General features: G+C 37.0%; 1 protein-coding gene across 5 annotated transcripts; it reads right to left on the bottom strand.

Annotated features, from left to right (window-relative positions):
• Positions 1–67: 67 nt before the first annotated feature.
• On the bottom strand, positions 68–24,724 carry LOC145994711 (uncharacterized). 5 transcript variants are annotated; one of them, XM_083130901.1, is made up of 6 exons: positions 24,582–24,722; positions 22,922–22,995; positions 18,057–18,184; positions 16,226–16,432; positions 14,441–14,533; positions 68–2,795 (listed from the first exon to the last, which is right to left on the bottom strand). In XM_083130901.1, the coding sequence occupies exons 3-6, from the start codon at positions 18,145–18,147 to the stop codon at positions 2,341–2,343; spliced, it is 846 nt and encodes a 281-aa protein (XP_082987027.1). In that variant the 5' UTR covers positions 18,148–18,184; positions 22,922–22,995; positions 24,582–24,722; the 3' UTR covers positions 68–2,340. The 5 variants fall into 5 exon arrangements, with proteins under 5 accessions (XP_082987027.1, XP_082987028.1, XP_082987026.1 ...); XM_083130898.1 differs by lacking the exon at positions 68–2,795 and adding an exon at positions 7,567–8,305 and having other exon boundaries at positions 24,582–24,724; XM_083130902.1 differs by lacking the exon at positions 16,226–16,432 and having other exon boundaries at positions 24,582–24,724.
• Between the last annotated feature and the right edge of the window lie 919 nt (positions 24,725–25,643).

Raw genomic sequence — 25,643 nt, 5'->3', positions numbered from 1 at the left:
TTGACGAGACGGGACGGGACGGACCAAAGTCTCGTCTCGTCTCGTCTCGTGGGCAACACTAGGCATCGCAGTTTCCATTGCAGCAAGCTCCGGCGCAGGACAGGCATGGGAATTCTGTCCCACTCCTCCCTGCAAACTTTCCATAGACCATCCAGGGTGCGCGGGCGGCGATGTTGAAGACGTCGTTTCAACAGTACAAATGCGCAAAAATCCATTGGACTGGCATCTGGGCTTTTCACAGGAATGTCTTCAAACGGAATGACACGAATTCCTAATTCCTCTGCCATATCCTGATAAAAACGTAGTGATGTTCTGGCGGTATGACTCGAAGCCTTGTCCATATGGATCATCACCTGGTTCGCGTCGCGTTCGAGTCTTGGAAGTATCTGGCATTCACCTTCACGTTTTTGTCCATCTTGCATATCATCAACTTCCCCTCATATCCGAATCCCGTGACAACCATAAAGCCACGAGGAAAACTTTCCCTCCACTGACGAACAAAGTTGCCGTCAATGTCACGGTATGTGATCACCCGAATGTGACTACCAGCAGTGAGGTGGACATATGATTCATCCATTGTGACAATTTTCTTCCATTTGGATCCCGCCAGGTACTTTTCATACAGTTTTACAATGCGTACGTATGAAAACTTAGCATGGAAAAGGGCCATTACCTAACCCTCCCAATACCGGTTGATTTTCGGCGCCATTTGATAACATTCACTGCCAACACTCACGCACCTACAAGGTCAGACACAACACTGCTCCCGCCAGCAGACCCATAGTTCCAGCATGATACGCCAGGTGGCAGCACCGAATCGACAGTGGTCGGATATAAAGCGAAAAACCTCTGTATAGCACGATGTATGTGAAGTTTTTAAATGATAGACTATAAGATAAGTCACTATCTTGAAGTTACATTTTCCCAAATTTTAGGAAGCAATACTTTTGTGACATTCTAGATTTAATGTAATGACCGGAAACTCGAAAATTAGGGAAGTATATTTGTTAAAAAGTGTAATATAAAATAAATGTAATATAGTACAGGTTCGATGCTACTATTTTCTGTATGTTTCTCTTAGTACTATATTTGGACACATTCGTGAAAAGAGTGTTGGTGGTATTCTATTTTAGTAATTTATTCAGTAACAAACGTAGAAATTACTACTAAAAATATTTATTGCTTGTTTAAAACAAACATTAGAACAGTTTACAATTCGTGCGATTCAGTTAAAGTTTAGTCTCCAGAATGTGTTTTTTTACGAAAAAATTATCGTCATATGGTTTCTGCGTAATAATCAAAAGTCACAGTAACTAAAACATGTATTGACACGTTATCAGTTTATGTATAAGTAACATTTCATCTTTTATCTCATAAATTATAATCACGAAGTTTAAGTGCTATGTTATGATACTACTGATTTGTCTGCCTGATTGCGTTTCATTGGTTTATATTAAGTAAATTTACCGATCCAATAATGCAATAAATATAGTGCAACTTCCTCTGTTACAATTGTTTTACTGGTATTTAAGGTGAATTTGTAAGGTGTACTAAATATGTGTGTGTATATATCATATGTATGTAACACAACTGAAGTTAATTTTCAATATATTTTATTATGCATTAAGGTGTTTAACAGTTGAAAAGTTTAGTTCATGTATTTATCGTAACATCACATTCTTAACACTAACAGTTACTTAAAAAAAACAGATACACTATTTTCTTAAATGAATTATTATAGATTAAATGTTGCTCTCCTAAATAGAAATTATATATTTTAAAGCAATATCGGTTCGTGTTCACAGTGTGTATGTGTGTGTGCACACACACACACTGAAAATGAATGTAAAATGTGTCCATACACTAGAAATCTCATATTTCTCTCACATATATAATTTTCATTGTCGTAAATAATAAGTACAAGCTAAGTTTTAATGATGCCTTCTTATATATTACAATTTCAGGTGGCGTTAGACACGTTACATTAAAGTACAATTTATTTTGCAATTTAGCTAGAATACAACAGATTCTCTCAAACCTGAGTTCATGGATGCCTACACAATGTAATTTGTCAAAATAATCAATTTTGTTGATTTCACGTGGGCAGACTAGAGAGAAAATTTTCACCAAAAAGATTTATTCAACTTTTTCTCTCTAATGAGACCCGCAGAAGCCATGAAAATGGCATCATTCAATGACAAATAACAATATATAGGCATTCATGAAATCCTGATCGTGACAATCTTAGTTGTGTTGCACCAAATCGCAAGAAACTACTATTTGAATGTCGTCTGGAGTAACTTCACTTCAAGAGTTCTAATTGGGTCAGCAATCCTTTTACTATTCGTCGTCGTCGTCGCCATATTCCTGTCGGATCGCTTTAAGAATATCAGATTCGAAAACTTCAATTCCTCCTTCCCATTCTCCCAAGTTCTCCCATTCTCCTGTGGTTTCCTCCGTGTCTCCGTTCTGCCACTCCCCCACTTCCTCCCAGTCATCTTCGTCCTCATTCGTCGACCCACCTGCCGGACGCTGATGGCTCCCTTTGCTTTCCCGCGAAGGGCCGATCGCATAAGCTGGACCCATGGAACGTGCATTGGACGATACGGACTCCAAGCCGAACTGGCTAATGTGAAGACAATCGAAGGTCAAGGTCACGACCTCCTTGGAACCGAATGCAGCCCCTATCGGCGCGTGAAAGCATTTCGTCTGTAGGTTGCTTCCTTCTATGTCCATGCACGCTTGAAGGACGTCCATCTGAGGCCAGGGGAAACAAAATGGCTTATTTTCTATGCCTGAAATTAGAAGAAGACATTGGTTAAATACAATGAAGAAACGTCACCCCAAACACATATAAATCAGAATTGAACGATAGCCATAGGAAGTAATGGGAGAAGTTATTGGTGACAACGAAAGCGGGAAAACAATAATGGCAACACGATTTTCACCATAATCTGAGAATAAGACTCATATGCAAACAACTACTTAGATTCGGCATTCTCGTCATACATTTGCACATTCACTTTCATTAGTTTATTTCCACGCGGCTTTCTTAATATATTTCGTAATTTGAAATCATTTCTTGATGTACGTTTTCTCTGGGCGAGACGTTTCAAGTTTTGGTCAAATCTTCTTTGAACACCCTGCAGATATTCTGTTTTTCTTCGTCCCATTTTTTTCTATTTTTTTTACGCCTTTTGTTACAAGCTAGCAAGTTAACAACCCGACAGCTAGCTTTGCAGAGAAGGCTGATTCTGCAGAATAAGTTACAAGGGCTGTAAACAGAGTTCGCCGAGAGGAAACGCGGTTCAAGGTCCGTAGACCGCTAGTTTCCCTCGCTCTTGAAGTCTCGTCATAACTCGCCTCCTTTTCAGCCCCCATGTTTACAGCCCCGGCAGGGTCTCTGTGACGTCATTAGGGTGAGACTTCGAGTGTCTGCTATTTCCAACACTGTAAAGCATTCAACGCTCTTGTTTTTAAGAGAAAAGTATATATTGAAGAGCATCGCAACACAACTTACAATAAATACATGAATGTGATGGTGCATAGAAAAAAATATAAGTAGGCAAAATCACAAATTTACTCACTGTTAGTGCTGGAAAGAATTGGAAAAAGAGCAGCACTGGATCCATTGTTTTTGCTTGATGGTATTTTTCCTTTTAATTTTTGGATCCTACGATTTAAATATAGAATTCGGAAAAAAATAATGTTTGACAAAACACGATGTACTTTCTGTTGTTTTGTATTTACGATTTTTTTCGTTTTGCATTGAACGAAGGTCGTATTTAGAGGGGTCCAAGGGGTCCGGACCCCCCCCCCCGAAAGACTTATGAAGTACTAAAATTAGACAATGAAAAATATATTCGTTTAGCCTTTGTTGTATAATTTCCTCTGAACTTATTGGAAGCCATGGATTATATTGGGATCATACGGCTTTGAAGGACATTACAAACAAGATTTATATACACTACTACTCAATATGCATAAAATATTAATCATAAACTTAATTACTTTAATCAGAGCAGGAAGGACGTATTTAGGAGGTCCGGACCCCCCCCCCCCCTTTCCCACTCGAAAGACTTATTAAGTACGAAAATTAAGCAATTAAAATATTAGCATTTGTTGCATAATCGATGGTTAATAATTCCTTTGAACTTTTTAGAAGGCAAGGATTATATTGGGATCATACGGCATTGAATTACATTACAAGGAAAATTTATGTATATTATTACTCAAAATAAGATGCATGAAATATTAATCAGAAACTTACTTTTCTCCAACTACATGTAACATAATTTTTGTTATTCGATAAATATTCAATTCTTCATCTATTTGACATAAATTTCATTTCCAGGGCACTTCCATTTATGTAAATTATTCCGATCTTAACTACGTGTCTGTATTAAACAGACGAATCATAGGAGTAATCAAGATTCTTGTTCTCGATCTGACAGACTCACTCAGAACATTTTTCCTAGCAATCTTGCCTTCACACTAAGGATGGCCAAGAAATATCCAGATTCCGAAAAATCTAAAATCTCGATTCGGAAATTTTACTATCTGAATTTCGGGGATAGAGGTTTATATGCTATAAGCACTTTCCATTTTTCAGGTCAAATTTATTAACGAAGCTCTCAATGTGCTGCACTTTAAGTATCGCTTTTATCCCCCAGAGTTTCCTCCAAGTACCCACTTTATACGTTGCTGGCTGGGCGCCGGAGCCGCTTGAACATGTGCAAAAAATCCCGGTTCTCCCACCGGGGATCGTACCCGAGTCTCCAGAATGGTAGTCAGATCATATACTCCGTAAAAAGAAAAAGTCCGCATTTGGCAACCCCAACTTCACACGTCTTGCAAGAACACTGTTATCGTCACTAAGCTAGTGTAACTGGGATTATCATTGTAGGAACGGCGCCTTTCTTCAGACTATTCTTTGCTGTTATTCCTATTAATTCGGATTATAAATCATCATAACACACTGGTATAAAGAGAAAAATAGCAACCTGAAATTTGTCTTTCAATAGCATTTGCTTGGAATTTCTCATCCGACGGAAATATAAACAATTTGGGAATTTTTCGTTTTATATATATATGCGCTTGCAGCACAGTAAGACATTATTTATTGTCACCCAGACACTACAATATAAAATGCATAAAAAAATACTGGAAATACACGAATATAAGCGTAAGGAAAGAACAGAGAAACATGTTTCCCTTGCTAGAAGTAGCGGATACCAAACTTTCCCCAGCCATCTGTCATTACTATGACGTCACAGTTTTACAACCACCTCGGCTTGCTCAAAATGGTCGTTATGAACACACCTTCCAAAGCAGGCGGCAAACAAGTCAACGGACCTTGGACGCGGTTGTTAGTGCAAACTAAAGCGTGGTAACTATGACAGGTCTCGATCCGTGTGCCAAGTAGTGTGCAGGTGGAAGGCTCGCACAGCACGGAGTGCTCGTTAGCTTCAACAACCGCAAGCGAGTTGTTCAAAACTGCTGTAGACATTAAAAATCATTCATTTTTTTCACTACAATTAACTAGACGTTGCAGAAAAGCCAAGCTTTTGCACATTATACAATAACCTACTCCAAGAGCCATCCGCTTGCATTGGAGTATGTCAATAACGAAACTTTGATTTACTAGCCTATAGATAATGTAGGTAGGTATCTCAGACTTACTTCGTTGTTTTGATTGCTTGCTTGACTGATTTGGTTTATTTTACTTCGCTTCTCTACCACTTTTGGCTAATCTCGAAGATGAGAATGAATGATGATATGATGAAATTGATAGGGGAGACTCACAAGGAACACCCATTCACAGACCGGGAATCAGACAACACTTTACTTAATTGTATCCAGGTATTTGTAACATATATTTGGATTTTAAAATAATATTTCAACTGTTTCAATCTTTGTCAGGATACATATCAAGGAAGCTAAATCTGACGTTGAGTTAATCTTAGGAAGATCGCATGTACCAGCTTTTATACTACATAATAATCTATGACGGGCTATAGTTTGGACTGCCCTGGTTTTAGTTAAATTTAAAGTATGTGCAGATACCGCCCATAACTGTTGTCCTGTTTTATACGTGTACAGTAGTGTCTATCAGATTTTTGAGAGGGAGTACAGTACTTTCAAAATACTTTGATCCGAAAGTACCTCTTGTACGTACCCGCTCAAATTATTTGATAGACGCAGGCTGCTGCCTGAAAATAAGTATTTTTTGTATCCCTAAACGAAATAATTCAAAACACTGCGAACTTGTAATACTATAATTATGGCACTAGTTACGTTCCTTGACATCCCCAGACTTGTTTCCAGGAAGGGAAAAAACCAATACATATTCCAGGGAGGCCAAGGAATATATATTTCGACATTGTGGCAATGCTTTATTTTGAATTAAGTCGACCTTCGTGGCAGAGTGGTTATCACAGCGCACTACGACGCCAGGGGTCCCTGGTTCGAATCCCAGCCTGGGCATGGGTGTTCTTTGTGAGTGTCCCTTCATCTGTCAAAACTCATCCGAATCTTCGCGATTAGCCAAAATGCGATGTAATATATCAATCAATCAATGAATCAACCATGTTATTTAGGAACCATACCAAATTCAACCTCCAAATGTATTTCCAAGAAGGAACATGTGTTTGTTTTTATGGTTCGTCTTAATCAAGGTTTGATTTACAAATGTCCGAGAAGTTGTCAGTAACCCCTGTGAATTGCATTGGCACATCATACTGTATCAAGACTAAGTGTACATGATAATCCTGAATTATTGCAGAGAAATATATTATATTAGAAAAATTGGTAAGATTTTCTAACATTTGCTCGAAAAAAGAAATTAATTGTGGTAATGCAAAGTGTCGGTAAAAATCAGGCAAACTGGGCAAATGCTCAGGGTGCTAACTTACTGGTTAATGGTTTTACAAGTTGCACCAGACATAGTGACGACAAATAAAGGAAAATTTTTAAATAACGTGTAGAGTTGAGTTCAAGTATAAGCACGGAAACAATAACACAGGTTCGTTATTTGCCTCAATTGGGCAATTTTATAAGAAGAAATGCGGAAGATATCCTACAGTATACCGCATACTACATGTTAGTGTCTACATTGGGAAAAGGGTGGAAATATTCAAATAATTTAAATACAAGTATGATTTCGGGGACCGAGAGAAATCAAATGTAGCAGCAGAAACAAACAGTTGGCGACTGAATATTTTTAGATGGCTCACAGACTTCTCGAATATATCTACAGTGGCAATGTTTAGATATATGTGAAATAAACAAATAAACCATTTGTAATTGTTTGATAATAAATTTGGTTATTACTAATTGCTAAAACTGTTTTGATTACTCTCCCAAAGTTATATATATATATATATATATATATATATATATATATATATATATATATATATATATATATTATCTTTAACTTGACAATTTCTAGAGTCGATTTTGTGTATACATTATAATGGGAATTATCATATGTGGTGTGAAAGTAGTCTTAATAAGTAACAAGAATTTTGTAAATCACCTTCGAGAACAAATCAACAATGTAAATTTCCAGATTCAAAAATTTGGTAAGTCTATTAAACCGTAATTGTAATGTTAACGAGCAGGATATTCGGGTCAAAGCATAGGATAAACTAAAATTTTAGGGAATAATATTTTGTCTCATTTACTAAAATCATATGTGAAGTCAAAGCGTCAAAGCAGCTATCACAAATTTCAATGAATGGAGAGGAATGAAGTCCATATGCGTCTCTTTCGAAAACCATATCCTTGCAATACAAGCCTTTCTGTCATTGTGGTATTTCAATACTCCTTCATTCTGCGACGGTTTCTGAAATACTGTTCGATTGAAGCATTCCCATTATTTCCGCCTGAAGAGCTTCTATGACGTCATCTTCGAAATCTTTTAATCCTCCTTCCCATTGCCCGATATTCTCCCACTTGTCACCACTCCCTTCATCATCTCCCTGATTCCATTCTCCAACTATTCTCCAGTCTTCGTTGTCGGTGTCTTCAAGATCTCCTTCATTCTTTTTCAATTCATCTTTACTTGTTGCATTACCAACGTTCACCTCATTGTTATCGTTAGCCGAATTAGTATCCGTGTTGTTCGAAGGATACGAGCAATCAAAGAGCACGTTAACGTGTGAGTATTTAGTGCTCAGTAAACTAGATTGTAGTTTGAGTTGCATGCAGTTTGTACCTGACCTCGTGATGTTGTATATTTCAATGCAGACTTTTATATCAGATATCTTCATGAATGGAAAACAAAAGTGATGAGGCAAAGCTGAAATGCAAGGAAATATCATGCATATTATTGGCACATTGAATAAATCGTACTTACTTATTTGGACACAAATTTACTTTGATAGTCCAAAATAAACTGAAAACAAATAAATTAATATCATACACTATATCCATCTCCAAATGCCTTTCAAGCAACTGACAGAATTTTAGCTGTTTCCATGTTCTCGTCTTGCAGAAAATATTTGCAACATACATGCTGCAAAAACTAATAACAATGTCTATTAGAAAGGGAAAGGAATGACAACGGTCTATTTCTCCTTGAGGGGAATGGTGGAGTTTGAACTAGATAACACTGTATGGCGAATGTTTCCATATAGTGTGCGGGAAATGCTGATTCTTTGACCTCATTCACTTTACCTTTCATGTATGTGACACCAGCATGGTGGTACTTGTAGGAGGGTCGGGGGAATCTCCCCCCCCCCTCTGGTACTTGTGTCACTTTCTCTGCTTGATAAATCTTATCCCTGGAGGGAATTATATTTAGTTTGGAGGGGGAAACAAAAATTATTAAATTATTGGCAATTTCTTTTATTTTTCCACATCGCCATTCAATTGCAACACTTTTCTGTCAGACAACTGGAAACTCCATTTGGCGAACGCAGATGTGGCCTCAAGCGCTATTATATTCCTTGAAATGTCTTTGTCCACGGAATTTGGCAGAAAAATGGCACCCAATGAATGTGAAAGTTATAAATGAGTTGTCATGTGACTCGAACTTGTCACCACAGAACGTCTGTGTTTGTATAAGTGGAGCAATAGTACGTACATGAAGATAGCCTATATGGAATTTATGATGCGATTGCGATAGAAGTCATTTTGAAACGAACAGTGTGCATTCTTAGACCAGTGAGCTATATTATTTGTGAAGCTATGCGAGTGAAAAAAGTGAGCATTGCGGGTTCCAGACTCTGCAATATCGGGAATCTGCCTTCAAAACAAAGGAAATCTGATAAAGCTGATGGCGGTGAAGACTGTGTTGATCAAAGGATCCGTTCCGAAAATTTGCAAGTCCATCTACACAAGAAGGCAGTAGTAGTAAAGTGCTGAGTTCCTTTTAATCAATGTTTGCCCGTGAAAAAAGTAATAAATGGAAAATTACACGGTCATGGCTTGACACACATAATATTTCAACATCACTGAAGTATAACACATGGGTGAGTTGGAAGGTGGTATCCTTTGTTGGAAATATTTTTCGTTTTCAACGCATTATAAAGTTGGTGGTTTTTTTAATTTTGCAAGCTAAACACATTTATAGAATGTCATGACTAAAAATACAGAAGAATCGATATTGAATTCATTATCTTGATCAGTTCCATGACAACAATTGATCATGATATTGCGTACACAATGATGGGTACACGAAGTATGGGGTGACCTCATTTACCTTTTAAAATTGTACCCCTCTTCTAGCGGCCACAAAAGTACATACACGCACATATATGTATATGGTAAATGGGGCCACCCCACATTGGAGATTTCTTAAATACCACACTGGACACAAGTGAACTTCTTCCAAGACTGTTTTCGTGACCATAGTTATACACAAGGGTGCCTGCAGAGGTGGACATTTGCGCTCTGAGATATCTGGAGAGACTTCGTAGATTCAATCTATTGAAATTATAGCTTGAAAAACATGCACGAGGGGTGCCGTGAAAGACAGCAAATGCTGGGGATGCGTTGTGAGAATTCTCTTAACTTGGGCAAAGCATATTTCCCTCACTTTAAGCACTGCTGCCCCCTGTGAAAAAATCCTGCAGGTGGATTTGGTTATACATACCAAGTAAGAAGTAGACACACATTGGAAAAGTATCTTAAACTTGCCAGATACGTACTACATAAACATGATGACAATAACACCTGATAATTTGGTGCAGCTAGGAGTGGGGTGGAAGAGAAGTGGCAGCGCCAGAATTTATCATCAAGGGGTGTTGAGGCCATAACGTCCGCAGGAACTTTTCCAGGGAGGGTCAAACAACACACATTTTCTACCATAATAGATTTCCCCTAAAAAAAACACTGAGTTTGAAGCTATTATGTTCCTGCAATGCCCTTGTAACAATGAATATAAATGAAAAATAATATGTGAAAATATAATTTTACGCTGACATTCATTTTCCAGGGGAGGCGCGGCCCCCCTTGCCCCCTTCCCCTCCGGGCGTCCATGCTGACGGGTGCAATGTTGCAAAACAAAAACGTGCATGCGTGCTTTAGTTATCACTACATCAATACCAATCAACTTTTAGCAGAGTTCTGTAGGAAAATATGCCAATGAAACTAAAAACTACTAGGGACTTACTTAATTTTTGCTCCATTTTACCACGCTACTGGGTGTTTAATTTGTGTGCGTTGGGTAGGAAAAGTTAACTATGCTAGCTGAAATTCTGCAACTTGAAAAAGAAAACATACGCATAGACACAAAAAAATATGGAATCGTGTAGTTGCTTTCTTGTAATCATAAAGGTACTGTTTTGTGCCTCACTGATAGCGTAGTTGTAACGTCGCCGCCTTGTGATCAAGGGGTCTCGGATTCGATACCCGGTGTAGTTCGAATCCTGCTTTAAAGCATGGTCCAATACCTGTAAGTTTATCTGTGAATAAAGCGGACTAAAAACTCAGGTCATTTCTTTTGGACTGTTTCACATGTCTGCAAATGTTGCCATGCATTGTTTCCTCTTTATATCGCATGCGTTCATATATAAGTATCATTGCCTACCTTCATCAAAGAATACGTTATGCGACATTTTTGTGCATATCGTATAATTAAACAATTATTTCATTTCTTGTATATCTAGATTTTTAGATTATCCTTCTCTACAGCCAGCACAGCCAATGTTGGTCATACGTCGATTGCATAGATACGCTCACAACCGCAATTGAGGATGGTGTAACAATTGCCATTGTTCGTTGTTTACACACCTCATGAAAGGCAAGTTTGTACTCATCAAAGAAATTCAGAACTTCAGATAATTATATTGCCTATTGTGAGTGGCAGCGATTGGGTTCCAAAACTGGGAAGGGGAGGGGGGCAAGGTCACTTGACTTTCCCTTGGTAGATAAGGTTTAGCATAGTGTGAGAGCAAAAGTGGCAAAAAAGTGGGTGGGGGGCAACTGCCCTCCCCCCCTAATCGCCGCCACTGCTTATTGTGGTTTCGATCTCGTTTACTGATTTTGATTCCTGCTTCTATGCCATCTTATCCTTAGTCCAGGGATATGACTGATATAATATGATATAATAATATGTCTGACAAATTTACAATTCATGATGGGTTAAAACAAGGAGATGCATTATCTCCATTGCTCTTTAATTTTGCCTTAGAATATGCTGTTAGGAAGGTAAAAGAAACTAAAGAAGGACTAAAATTAAATGGTGTAACTCAGTTGTTAGCATATGCAGACGATGTAGACTTACTGGGGGATGATGTGAATACAATAAAGAATAATGCTAAAATATTTTTCAAAACTGCTAAAGAGATAGGTTTGGAAGTTAACAAAGAGAAAACTAAATATATGCTTACAGGCCGAAACCAAGTGTTAGGTAATAATCAAAATCTAATTATTGATAACAACTCATTTGAACCAGTTTCCAAATTCAAATACTTAGGAGTAATATTAACAAATGAAAATTATATTAAAGAGGAAATAAAAAGTAGGCTTAATTCAGGAAATGCATGTTACTTCTCTCTTCATAAACTTTTGTCTTCTCGTTTAATATCTAAGAAACTAAAAGTTAAAATATACAAAACAGTAATTTTGCCTGTAGTATTATATGGATGTGAAACTTGGTCCCTTACATTGAAAGAGGAACATAAATTGAGAGTATTTGAAAATAAGATCCTTAGGAAAATCTTTGGACCTAAAAGGGATGAGCAGACAGGTGAGTGGAGAAGGTTACATAATTTAGAACTACATAATTTGTATGCATGTCCAGATATTATTAGAATAATTAAATCAAGAAGACTTAGGTGGGCAGGCCATGTGGCACGAATGGGAGAGGAAAGAGGAGTTTACAGGATTCTTGTTGGGAAATCTGATGGTAAGAGACCTGTAGGAAGGCCAAGACGAAGATGGAGGGACAACGTTGAGATGTACCTAAGGGAAATCGGTAGGGATGGAAAAGAGTATATAGAACTTGCTCAAGATAGGGAAAGATGGAAGGCCTGTGTTGCTGCAGCCATGAACCTTCGGGTTTAAGAAGGCTAGGGAGTTAGTTAGTTAGTTAGTTAGCTTCTATGCCATCTATATCACACCAGTAATGTGCTACCATAGGGTATAGTTCATTCATGTTGAGAAACTTCCGTGACTTAGGATGGAGACTCAACATTACTTTGATAATATGCTTGTTCACCTGCACCAATGATCCAGTTCTGGTAGAATCCTATCGAATAAGGGAGAGAGCCGGGTCTAAAATAATCATCTTCTGTTATTAGGATATCCTTACGAAGGAAGTCGTCGATCTCGAGAAGACTGCTGTCATTTTCTTCGATTTCTAGGACAGCGTTGAGAATACTTGACCTTCGGCCAAATCCTACCGAACTTTGAAGAAGAACTGAGTCTTCAGTGGCTCAGCCAATGTCTCCGTCTATGTTATGCTTTGAAGCATATTCGGCACTCCTTTGATTTATCTTAGAAGAGAGCGAACGTGCAAAAGGGAACGACAAACTTATGGTTTATACCACGAAACCCCTCGCCTCGTGAGTCCGCTAGCTTTCCTCGTTAACAATTGTGTGAAGAAGAACGAAACCAAGATGGCAGGCAAAGTCCTTTTCATTACATCAAAAACAGCAGATCCTTTCCAGCTTGGAGAATTCAACTCCAGAACACTACTCGCCGTATCAGGTTGCGCAATAACAAAAATGGAATGAATCGCCGAATTCGAATTCAACATGAACACGTACGTACAAACTCTGTAGTGATAAGAGGTACTCATTAGCAATTTCAGTGTTTTTGCACAAATCTACTATGATCAGATTCAGTCGATGCTTGACACATTAAATATAAATCTGTTGAAGCACTCTTTCCGAATTAAGCACTCCACTGACAGAACCCTCCATAATAGGTTTTTCCAAGTTAATACTACACTTCCTTCACACATTCAAGCTAAGATTCAGCATCTAATGAAGATGAAGGAAATAAGCCAAGATACGTTTCGTAAATACACATACCTCCTTTGTGTTTATTATGCATCTAGATTTGTCAACAATTAAAGAGTAAAAAATGCATATATTCCTGTCTATAAGTAATTTACATCACATTGATCTTATATTAACTGATAGCCAAGTTGAGAACCTTCACATAGTAGACCCTATTCTATTGCATTCATGGAGGAACTTGTTTCTTTACACGCAACTAGTAACAGGAATGCCACTTTTTAATTCCTTTTGCGTTCGTCTAAACACAAAAGGCTAATAGATTTATAATTTCTGAAATCTGAGGGCAGTTTGACATCTAATTTTTCCCACTTTTGATCCCGCGCTATGTCCTCTTAATGCTAAGCCTTGTCCACTAAGAGAAAGTAAACTGTCCTTCCCCCCTCCCCTAGTTTTGGCACCCAATCGCCTCTACTTCTGTTAATATAGTTGAGAAATATTTGAGGTTATATGAATAATGATAATTAATAACATGAGAACCTTGAGACTTATATGATCATAATAGTTACGATTACATGTAGGTCTTCAAGATTTGGAGAACAATTTTTCTTTACTCGTATCTGCTACTAGATAACGATTTAAATGTTATTCTATCAAATAATTAACTGGCATATTTTTCTGAAAACTATACATGTAGGAAGACGGTATTACTTAAATATACGGAAATATATCAAGTCCCCACATGGACGTCCGCAGGATTTTTTCCAGGGAGGGGCAAGCAAGGTATTTTTCCAGAGGGGAAAAGGAAGCACATTTTCCGCATAATAGTGTCGTCTCCTCAAGAAAACATTGCTTCAATTTGAATTTATCATGTTCACGCAATAATTAGCACATATGTGTGAAATATATAATTTTTGGTTGACTTTCATTTTCCAGGGGGGACCGTGCCCCCTTGTTCCCCGTTCTGGACGTCCATGAGTACCCATTCCAGACATGAATAATGCATTACAGTGAAGTATTATACTCACCAGAAATAGAACCATTGATGACTGGAACATTGTTGTAAAGCACACTAATGTCAAAAATATTTGATGATGATCTATAGTGGATTCCGAAACAGTCTGGAATATAATAAATTGAATATACATTTTGCAAATTAACGAACTTTACGTTTATCTGTGCTTCAAATGAATACTCAAATAACATATTATGAGATTACTACTTTACTGGAAGACAATTAAACAAAACCTCTAAATTACATTTGTCAGAGGTCATTTACCATTCATAACTCACATTGCGCTACGACGCCAGGGGTCCCGGGTTCGAATCCCGGCCGGGGCATGGATGCGTGGATGTTTGGGAGTGTCCATTCATCAATTTCATCATGTCATCACTCGTCCTCATCTTCGCATATTAGCCAAAAGTGGTACATTGCACATTGCACAGTGTTTCGGATCCCACTTTAAACTGTAGGTCCAGTCCCGATTAGTCTTTCTGTACATAAAGTAGACTTAAAACAACAACTCAATCAATCAATCAAAACCATTCATAACTTTACTATGCTTGTCTATTTTTACCATTGATATTATTATTAATATTATTAATAACATTCGGTTGTTGCTCCAATAAATGCTCCTAATTCGGATTTATTATTACATTACCCCATTCTTTCTTAAATAAAAGTAGAATGAAATATAATATTTGTATACAACTAAAACGTAACTCGAAACAGTACAATTATGTCAACAAAAAAAGAAAAGTGAAAATGCGCGTTTTGGAAAAATGTGGGGCACCTTACACAGTGGCGTGCTCGGGATTTTCGAATTTTAAATTAAATAGTGAGTCCTCATTTTGCCATCTTCTCCTGCCTCTGACTTTTTTCAGGAATAATGGGCCAAAGGAGGGGGTGGGAACTCTCATCCATTCCCCATTGGGCACGCCACTGACCTAACACTGATTCCAAGATGGCAATTTTTTCTGATTTACCCATCCCGAAAGCCTAGAATTGAACACTAGATTCTATTTTGTAGGCAGCTAGATATGAGTTATTTTACACTTTTTTTACACCATCAGCCATTTTGCAATGATAGCCGATATGCTACCAGTAACCCAAATTCGATGTATTTTCGTGCATTTCGTCTTTTTAAACTATATTTTCAAATTCGATTCGATTTTTCAACCAGTTTGATAAAAATATAGATTGATAATTTCTATGAACCAGTCATTTTTAAAAATTTAGAATACTACAAGACATAAAATTTCAGAACCTTTTTCAATATTTTTGACTTACAAAAACCCAATTCTGGCTCAAATTAGAATTTTCAGACCAACTGGATCAAAAGATAGGCAGACTTGTTTTCATGGATCTATTATTTTCCTATTTTATGATTTTTAAAATTGTGGATAAACTACACGAAATCAATATTAGACATAGACCAATATGAAGTTTTCAGACCAACGGGATCAAAATACAAGTTAAATTATGAATCCACCATTTTTCAAGCAGAAAGATCTACTATTCCGATTGGATATTGTATGGCTTTTTTCGATTCTGAATTTTTTAAAATTTGACTCTACATTTTTTTAGGACAGCTACATCAATAGATAGACATTTATAGCAAATCAGCCATTACTTTAAAAAATTCGCCTAAAAATGTCGCGCCAAAATCAACATATCTACCCAAGGTTTCTGCAATTCTTGCATGTCTTAAACACGAATCGGCAGAGAAGCTCTCTGGAATTTAACATTTCTACGGAGGTATAGCCTGCACGCATCAAAACCTAATATGAGGATCGTTAGATACCGTACTCACTTCTTGTATGTAGAAAGAAAAGGTCTACTATTTTATTCACACAGCAGTCACATACGAATTCCTTGCACGTGCAAGGGACATGAAAAAATTTCACTGTAGGTTTTCCTTCGTCAACGGCATCACTCAACTTTTGTATTGAATCAGATAGAATCGGTGGTGCATCCATAACTGTGTGGTATGCATCATCGTTTTGCTCGTATGCTACATCTGGAAGACAATAGTATATGCATTGAATGATATTTTTCAAAAGACAATATCTTTACATTCAAAAATATTTAAAAGGAAAAGAAAACACATTACCTGCAAATACATTTTTGCTATTAGCAAACACACAAGTGAGATTCTACCAATATGAGTCCTGAGGTTCTTTTTTCAAAGGTAATTTGGGCCAAACATTGGTTATGACACCCACAAATTTTCCTTGACGCTCTTCTATTGTAGTGTTTAAATTAGCAATAATAAAGAGCATATTATACGTTTTCCACCTTCAAAAGGGCCATATTATACAACGATTAGGAATCTATAATCGGCTCAGAAGAAACAAATATTAATTCACAAAGCGATCTAAAAATCAAGGAAATCAAACACAACGCATGACTAGGTTTTGAGGAAAAAAGAAATTATACTCAGTTACTTCTGTTGTTATCTGAGAAGTATGCATATGCATGAAATTGGTAATTCAAGAGCCATGGTTATGTGAACATGAACTTTTTATGGCTTCTTTTAGTGATAAGGTGAATGTGTTGTGCAGAAGGCATAGTATAAAAGCTTGTTCGTTAATATTTGAAATTTCCCGATCATTTCAATCGTTGTGAAAGCTGTTTACCTTGCTAGTGCTCAACAAGTTTAAAGCAGAAGGATAAAATGGTGTTAAAAGTATGAGAGATTTTTATTAAAAAAAAACAACGAAGCTAACAACTTACGCAGACACGCTGATATATTTATGAAAGACGTTCAGAGTTCTCACTGTGTTCACTTTTATCACAATTAGGAACATGTTTTCTTCTTTAAACTTGTTTTCCTACCTTGTACAAGTGACTGTCAATGGTGAATGGCATAGGGTTACAACAAGTCATATCTTTCAAGGACACGTCTGAATGAAAAATTCCGTACCTTTTGAGCATCACGTTATTTGCATTAAACAAACATGTCTTTCAGATGTAGAAACAGAAAGTCACAGGAAAATTATATATCTCCTAAGGCAATCTAAAACTTAGATTACATTTTTGTCGGGTAGAAATATAAGATGATTTTATTTTTATAATACCTGATTATTTTATCACAGTCAACAATCTACAAACAAAATATAAGATAGGCTATTTTCCTATCTAAGTTTAAAGAGTGTCATTCTCCCTCCCCCCAAGATGTTTCAAATGAAATTTACTGTTTTATTACAAGTGTCAAAGTTGTAGCTATACATTATAAACAGCAAGAAAACACACACACTGGTTTTCAACTTATGTATTCTACAAATGTAAAGCCATTGTAAAACAGGAAACAGTAAGTTAAAATGTCATGCAATTATAATTTTTAAAGTGTAAATTGTTTTGTAAAATTTAGGAAAAACAATGACGATCTAATAGGGCATAATATTAGATTTTAGATTTTATCCTGTCTTCAGGTGATTTTTTATCTGTATAGTGGAGATCTAAGATGAACCAATGACTACTTATTTATCCAGACAATGGATAGTGTATAGTCACGGACACTTCTGGTTTATTATAGCACTAGTAGAGAAGTATTCGTGACTGTAAAATTAACATTACATGCTGATGAAGAAACATTACCACCAACACTCAGAGAATTATTAAAAAATTAAATCTTTACTCACCATTAAGTGGTGCAGAAATTTCTTGTGACTGTGAGATTTCCACCGGTAAAAGTAATATCCCTAATATATTTATTACTAGACAGCGCTTCATCTTTTGTGACTCAACTGAATTGGGCAGTCATCAAGTTCTGAAAATCAAATATAACAGATTTTTGTAAGGATTAAAGTCAAAGTTTGTTTCGAGCCCACTTGATGCTCATGCTCAGACAGGTTAATCAGGACTGGATCTACAGTTTAAAGTGAGATCCGAGACATATGCAACGTGCTTCCACCAGGAATCGAACCATTATTTAAGGTAACATAATGTGTGTGTGTGTGTAGACATATGAAGGTTGGCCTGAATACTATAAGATAAGTACCAAAATAGTGCCGTTACGTGTATTCTGGAGCCGCTGATATCTTCTGAAAAATACCCAGCACATTTATACTAAGTTATGGCTGATTACTAAATGGCTAAGGATTTGTTAGTGTGTAACCTTAATACATTTATGTAAACTAGCCTTAATGCAACAATTTTGAAGCTGCAGCCTACCAATTATGAGAATACATTATAATTAGAAGAAATACATGTTTAAAAATTAGGAATACCTGCAATAGATAGATTTATATAAGTAACAAAGAAGAAAAAGTCTTGCAGAATCTAACGTGAACATGCTTCTCGAACTGCACAGCACAATACTGTAATATAAAATAACTTATATATTTTATTCTGTGGTACGTCTGCACATGCAAGGAAGTTTGTAAGTAGAACACAAATTCTCCTTTGATGGATCATTAACCGAGATGAATGTAAGGAAAGTTATTGCATTTCATGACGTACCTCAACTTTGATTTGACCTTGATATCATAACGGATACGTATATTTAATATTTCATTCTTTCCCTTTTGTGGCCGAATAATTCCTAAGGAGCATTATGTTTACATTGTTTTTATTTCTTCCTGGAATACAATGTTCCGTATTTGTTTTGGGAAATGTGAAGCATTCAGGGTTGATTTGTACTTTGGTAATTTATGCTTTGTTCTCAAGGGCGGCGCACCCCTTAAATTTCTTCCGTGTCCCCTTCAGCACCCCCTTTTCAAAACCTACTTTCAACCGAATACATTATTAACTCTTGCATTGCCATATTACGTTTTGACTTACTAAACCTTCCTAAACCTTGTCGTCGTCGAATTGAACGCAACATCTTGGATGTTGAAGTGGCACCGCTGTTATTGTGCAAGCCACTGAACCTAATCTAAAAGAGAAGCCGCATTTGCATTCCTCTACTGGATGGGGCAGTCTGTGATGATTAATGGCTGCTGTATTTCTGTCGCCATTTTGTTATTAATAAATGATTTTTCATTTTAAGGCGTTATATGATCATTGGCGCCTGCCTAAACAAACTTTGTTCGTTTCACTTATAAGAAACACGTGTGTTGTAGCCAAAACAAACAAAAATGAAACAAGAACTAGGAGTCTAGTTTCATTGGCATATTTACATAAAAGCCTACTAAAGTTCATTGGTGTTTGATGTAACGGATAAAGCATGCGTGCATATTTCATGTTTTCTTTATTTTCAATAACGCTCCGCCAAACTTTCATTCCACACCCCCTACCCTCAGCACACCTAGATGATTAATCCTGGAGCCGCCGCGCCGTTTTCTTCCTCTGTTTTTATATCTCCGTCGTTCTGTTTCTCTCTCTCCTTCTCTCTCTATCTCTTTCCTCCTTCCTCTATTTCTTTTTCTTTGTCTGTTTCATTTTTCTTCCCCTGTTCCTCTATATTTCTTCATTCTTCCTCTCTTCTCTGTACCTTTCTACATTTCTCTGCGGGAAAACATAATTTCAGGGGTACGTTCGCCTGTATAACGTAAACTGTGAGGCTGGCCTCTCTGCCTTCCGAAGAGTGCCGATCGTGTACGAGCGCGTGACGAAGCAGGCAGTGGACGCACAGAGCTTGTTGAAGCAGCGTTTCCATGGAAGATTAAGAGTATGACGGGAGCGGGGCACACCCAGCTGCTAACACGTCGCGAGAATGTGTTGCTAACACCTCTAAACCTGGCCTCCTAACCTATCAACGTAGGCATTATTAGAATTCTAACTGCAAATAATGCATGTAAGTTGGTTACCAGTGTTAAGTTTGGTGCTTTCAGCTTTTTTGAGGAACCTCTTTTCGCGAAGTGTAAGCTGCTGGATGTGCCCCACACCAATCTCGATTCAGAGGGGGAAATTATTTTAAAATTATTACTTTGAGGAAAGGGATATTGAGGTGAAATTTCCTTTCATGTATAATGACATAACTGAAAACGCGCTACTTTTAAATGGGGTCAAAGTACAGTGCAAACGTATTGAGAAAATCCATGTTTCTGAAATATTCTAGTCGGTGTGTTACACAGAAAGGTGTCGGTGTTCTCATTTAGCATTTCATCATTTTCTAAATCGTATTATAATTTTAAATAAAAGTCGCGGAAGAATTTATATGCATAAAAGAGTTAAAAATGCCCCCGTGGCGGAGTGGTTAGCATATCGCGCTTCGACGCCAGGGGTCGAATCCCGGCTTGGGCATGGATATTTGTGAGTGTTCATTCATCAATTTCATCATGTCAGAGATTGACGAAGGGACACTCGCAAAGAACACCTATGCCCAGGCGGGGATTCGAACCTGAGGCCCTTGTCGCAGCACCAATCCGCCGCAGAGGTCAGTATTAAATAGAAATAAATACTAAGTGACGATCAAGTGACCCACTTCTTTAATGCGAGAAACATTTACGAGACTGGTATTGAAGGAGCAAATAAACCGAGACAAGATTAAAGTAGAATCTGAACCAATGCCTCCAGAGGGAATCGAACCTTCTGCTTCTTGATTATAAGGCGAGAGCGTTAATGACTGCATTATCCTTTACAATTCCTATCCCGACTTTTTCGAACAGCAGTAGATGATATTCAGGCAATAATGTTATCTTTAATTTTCCAGGGGCTCTATTTTAACATACTACTTTTTAAAAAAATTCACAGCTCCCTCCCTACTCAGTCCTGTGCCTACCCTTCCAGAGACAGCACGCTTTTTCGTCACTGGTAAAGCACCAAGATAAATCTGTTACTTTTGTAATGAAGAAACTGGACGACCATCAAGGCTATTTTGTCCGACACGATTAACTTCCTAGTTACTTTCTTGTCACATGTTCACATTATATTGCTTTGGAGTTGCTGCAGATTTTGTTAATTTTCGTGGTTTGGTGGATATTTTAAACATTTTCTGCATTTATTTATGGATGTTTATTTATTTTCTTCTTTTACTTAACAGACAATTATTACCTCATTTAAACGAAAAACACGACTTTATTTCGATTTTTTTGTTCTCAAATTGCTAATATTTTTTTTATTCTGTTCTCCCGAACACAACTTAGCCTAAGGAGGGGGGCAGAATAGTTAATATATCACTGTAGGAATTACCAATAGCGTAATGTTAAGAAAATTGGGGCCTTCCCGATGGCGCAATGGTAACGTTGTCGCCTTGTAATCAAGGGATCCCGGGTGAAGGCACATTGTGGTTCGGATCCTACTGTAAACTGTAGCTCCAACCCCTTGTGCATAAAAATGAACTTAAAACAAAACTGGAACTTTACAGAAATTTGACGTATTGAAGATGCACGTTCATGATCAAAACAGGAGAAACCAAGTGCCACCTATAGCCAAGCGGGAATGTTAAGCGGCGATCGGTTGCAACAAAAGTTTCGCGGTTTAGTGGTTTGTACTTGTTCTCAAAATGCTAATTATTTATTATGGTTTTCCTTTAACGAGCTAATTTGTATTATCATCCCTGATCAGAAAGGAGAAATAACAATCCATTGTTTGTTTGTTTGTTTTTTTGAAGTGGTGGGAGTCGATATCGGTCTGGAGATGGAAGAAGGACTATCAGGTGCCGCCGGGACTTGTATGTACACACACACACACACACATATATATATATATATATGTATGTGTATGTATTGTATATATATGAATATGTGAAAATTAGGCAAGCAGTACGTAGTTAATATTTCAATTTACAGCTGATACGTACAACTTCGTCCAACGATTATGAATTTCTCGGTATCAAAGGAGATGTTAAGGAGAAATCAAGATTTTGAAAAATTTCGAAAGAAAGAGACACGAACTCAAATTTTCGCCTTAAGAAGTGTCTCTTGACACTGTTTCAGCTGTTATAATGTTGAAACAGGAAAAAAATGAAACAAATTTGGTAGGGTGAGGAAATTCAAAGATCATAGCAATTATACTTGATTTGATTGATTTAATTTATTTTACTTCGCGTTTTGTGCCTCTTGGCTAATTTGCGAAGATGGGGATGAGTGATGCAATTGATGAATGGACATTCACAGACAACCAAGCCCGAGCGGGATTCGAACCGGGACCCTTGGCGTCGCAGCGCGTTGTACTAACCACTTTTTTTCGCTCATATAATTTCATTCATATTTCAATTTCAGGACTTTTCAGGACAGACAGTCACAAACATCCATGTCCGAGCCAGGATTCGAACCCGGAACCCCCCGGCGTCGTAGCGCGATGTTCTAACCACTCCGCCCCGGGGGCCGACTTCCCACTCGGCCACAGGGTCCGGCTATACTTGGTATGAAAAAGTTCAAACAAAAACAAGACGAAGAGAAGATGGCAAAGAAAATTTGTGATAACTATAGTCTATTTGTAATAACTAATTATGTAATATAGGTAGGATGTTCGATACTTTATAAAAGTATTTTTTGTCTTTAAAATGAAATATTGTACAATGACGTTTAGTAGTAGTAATCTAGAATTGCCAGAGAATGAGTATATATCAACTCACAAAGCGATTTAAAAATATAAGAATCAAAGAGAAAGCAAAACATACCTCAGACTTAAAGAACACCGCTCGTCAAGATAACGAACATAGGTTATGCATGCAGACAGTCTCAGGAGATGAGTCTGCAAATAAGTGTGTGTGTAATTATATTTTTTATGGTCACCTCAGTGCTGCAAGTTATTAAAATATAACAATGTGTTGTAACCGATTGCGTCGAAGAGTAATTCATTTCATGGAGTCTTAAATAATGTCACTCGAGTTTGTAGCAATACATCACGTGTGTGAAGGGGATAAAAGAAATGAATTGCTGCTACGTGTCAGATGGGACACTGCATGTGGATGTAGTAAAATTGAAATTTTTGGTTTGTAACTGGGTAAATTTTTGCAACATATTTCTTTCGTAGATTTCGCAAAGAAATATTATTGTGTTTTGTATAATTAATTCAATGTAAGAGAAATTATAAATTTATGGTAATGGAATTACGAGACTATTATACTTTTTAAATATTAACAAATGAACCAGTTGCACAAATTTAGCAAGTTAGCATACATAATTGTCCATTGTTTTTCTAATGGATGATATTCAACTTGACGTCATCACGCAGTGCACTTTGGGAAGAGGCAGCATGAAGTCGGGCAAGCAGATTGCCACACAGATTGATTGTCACGTGTTAAGGAAAACGTATGAAAAGCTTTCTTAAAGTGGGAAGTTTGCAATATTTTATACTTGTACATTCCTCAGGTGATCATGATAATCATACCTTGAATTACATCGGCAAAGATCATACGCACAATGCAGAAAGAGCTTTATTTTGTAACAATTTTCGAGCTTTGATATTTAGATATTTGACAGTGCGGTTTATGTAAATAAATACGTAGTAAAAAAAAGTTTAAAAAATGCTTTGGAGACACTGAATGTGATAATTTTCCGAATTTTATGCTGCTTATCATTAACAAAGCGACGTTATTAGAAAGTGAATCGATATCTGCATATAAAATTTTGTTGGATAAAATCACTTGCCCTCGAAAAGTATGCCTTTCTCAATTATTAAATGATCTGCAAAGGGAAAACGCACAAATGTCGTGAGAAGGACCAAGCGAACGAGAGCCTCCCGATGGCGTAATGGTAACACTGTCGCTTTGCAAACAAGGGATTCCAGGTTCGATCTCCGGTGGAGGCGCATTACATGGTGGTTCGGATTCCACTTTAAACTGGACGTGCATATTAGCCCAACTGGGTATAAAGTCGACTTAAAGTTTAACTTTCTGACCAAGCGAAGCAAGCTATATTTTGCCTCCGGACTCTGGATAGGTTATTGTACTGTATACAGTAGTAATTGAAAAAAATCCAGTGGGGGAGGAGGCGTTTTCAGTAACTTCTTTTAAAGTATCACGATATTTATGTTATATAGTTTCCCCAAAAGCCCAAAATTTACGAGAGGGGGGGGTGTTGTAACCAAAGCCTGGGAGTTCCCCCTCATCCTTCTTCAAATACCACCTGGACTATGTAAGATATATCCTTGTTGTGGAATGTAAAACTTAAACATCAGTTAGTATTGTTGACAGAGAAAAAGTTAATTGTTTACGAAATACGTTTCTGTAAGCATGTTGATTGCATTATTATTCTGTATTCAGTAGATTGAAGTTAGGCCCACCACTTTTTCCTGATGAAAATTATGATATAAAAATAAAATAATCTTTTACGTACCGTAGCTACCTAACAGATTTCCTGCCGTTCTTCCCTTGGTAAAATCCATAAGATGCATGAATGGCACTGAAAATTAACATTAGATTTGAATTGTGCAAGTTGACATAAAAATACACCGTTCGTCTAATGTTACGTGAACAGTTTTCTTAGAGTGTATAGTAGCATGATTGATTTAAATGTGCAAGTCCTGAAATAAATGCGTTCCACTGAGATTAAGTTCATAACTTATCAATAATTGCTCATATTTTCCGAAAGTAATATAATAAACAATTAAACTTTGCAGTGTTTAGGCACATGTACACGTATCAGGAATTTATAGAGCGTATACTTTTGGAAGCACTTTATGTGCCTCAGAAGCCAGATTCAATTCTTAGATTTTTCATGTTGAATTTGAATAACTTTGCAGGAAATGTCACATTATACATGCAGAGTTTGGAAATCGTTTATGTTTTAGCGTATGTTTCAGTTTAATTAACAAGAGGGCATAGAAAGAGCTTTGAACTAATTGACCCAGTGGCGTAACAAAGGCCTCGCAGTTTTTTCGTTGCGAGAGCAGTGCGTCAGGTATTCCGCCTTCAGACTGGATATACAGACAAGTGAAAAAGTTGAACTCACAAGAATTACAAAGAGTTACTATTAAATTGTTGTTGATTTTGCACAAATGTTGGTGTATATGAGAGTCGAGAAACATCCGAAGTCAACATTTCTGTTTCTCAAAGTAGTCCCAATGTTTGTGTGTTAAGCAGAGTTGGACAACTGAGTTACTAGATACGCATTTTACGTAAACTACGTGTAATTTACTAGTAAATTACTTGACGTAAAAACCGTCATTTTTGTCTGCGTAAAAACTGTTTTCTTTATTCTATTAATAATAATGACTTACTCAAAACATGAATTCACCCATAATTCAATGACATTCTTATCCTGTATAAACATACGTTCTGTTATATGGTAAGTGCAATTGCTCAATGAAAATACTCCTCATTTAAGGAGAAAAAGTCATTTTTGGTTTTCTTTTTTCAGTTGCCACAAATGAAGTGGAACCTTTGGGTTCCTCTGTTC

This window comes from Lepisma saccharinum, chromosome 11, assembly GCF_977018435.1.
Source record: "Lepisma saccharinum chromosome 11, izLepSacc3.1, whole genome shotgun sequence".
Classification (NCBI taxonomy): Eukaryota; Metazoa; Arthropoda; class Insecta; order Zygentoma; family Lepismatidae; genus Lepisma; species Lepisma saccharinum.
The sequence above is the reverse complement of the archived record's forward strand: the minus strand, read 5'-3'. Positions and strand labels throughout refer to the sequence as shown.

Coding starts and splice junctions, on each gene's coding strand:
- LOC145994711 (XM_083130898.1), bottom strand. CDS start 18,147: ATGAAGCGCTGTCTAGTAATAAATATATTAGGGATATTACTTTTACCG. Junction 14,534..16,225: donor TTTCTTTCTACATACAAGAA/GTGAGTACGGTA, acceptor ATTATATTCCAG/ACTGTTTCGGAATCCACTAT. Junction 8,306..14,440: donor CATCAATGGTTCTATTTCTG/GTGAGTATAATA, acceptor CTTGCATTTCAG/CTTTGCCTCATCACTTTTGT.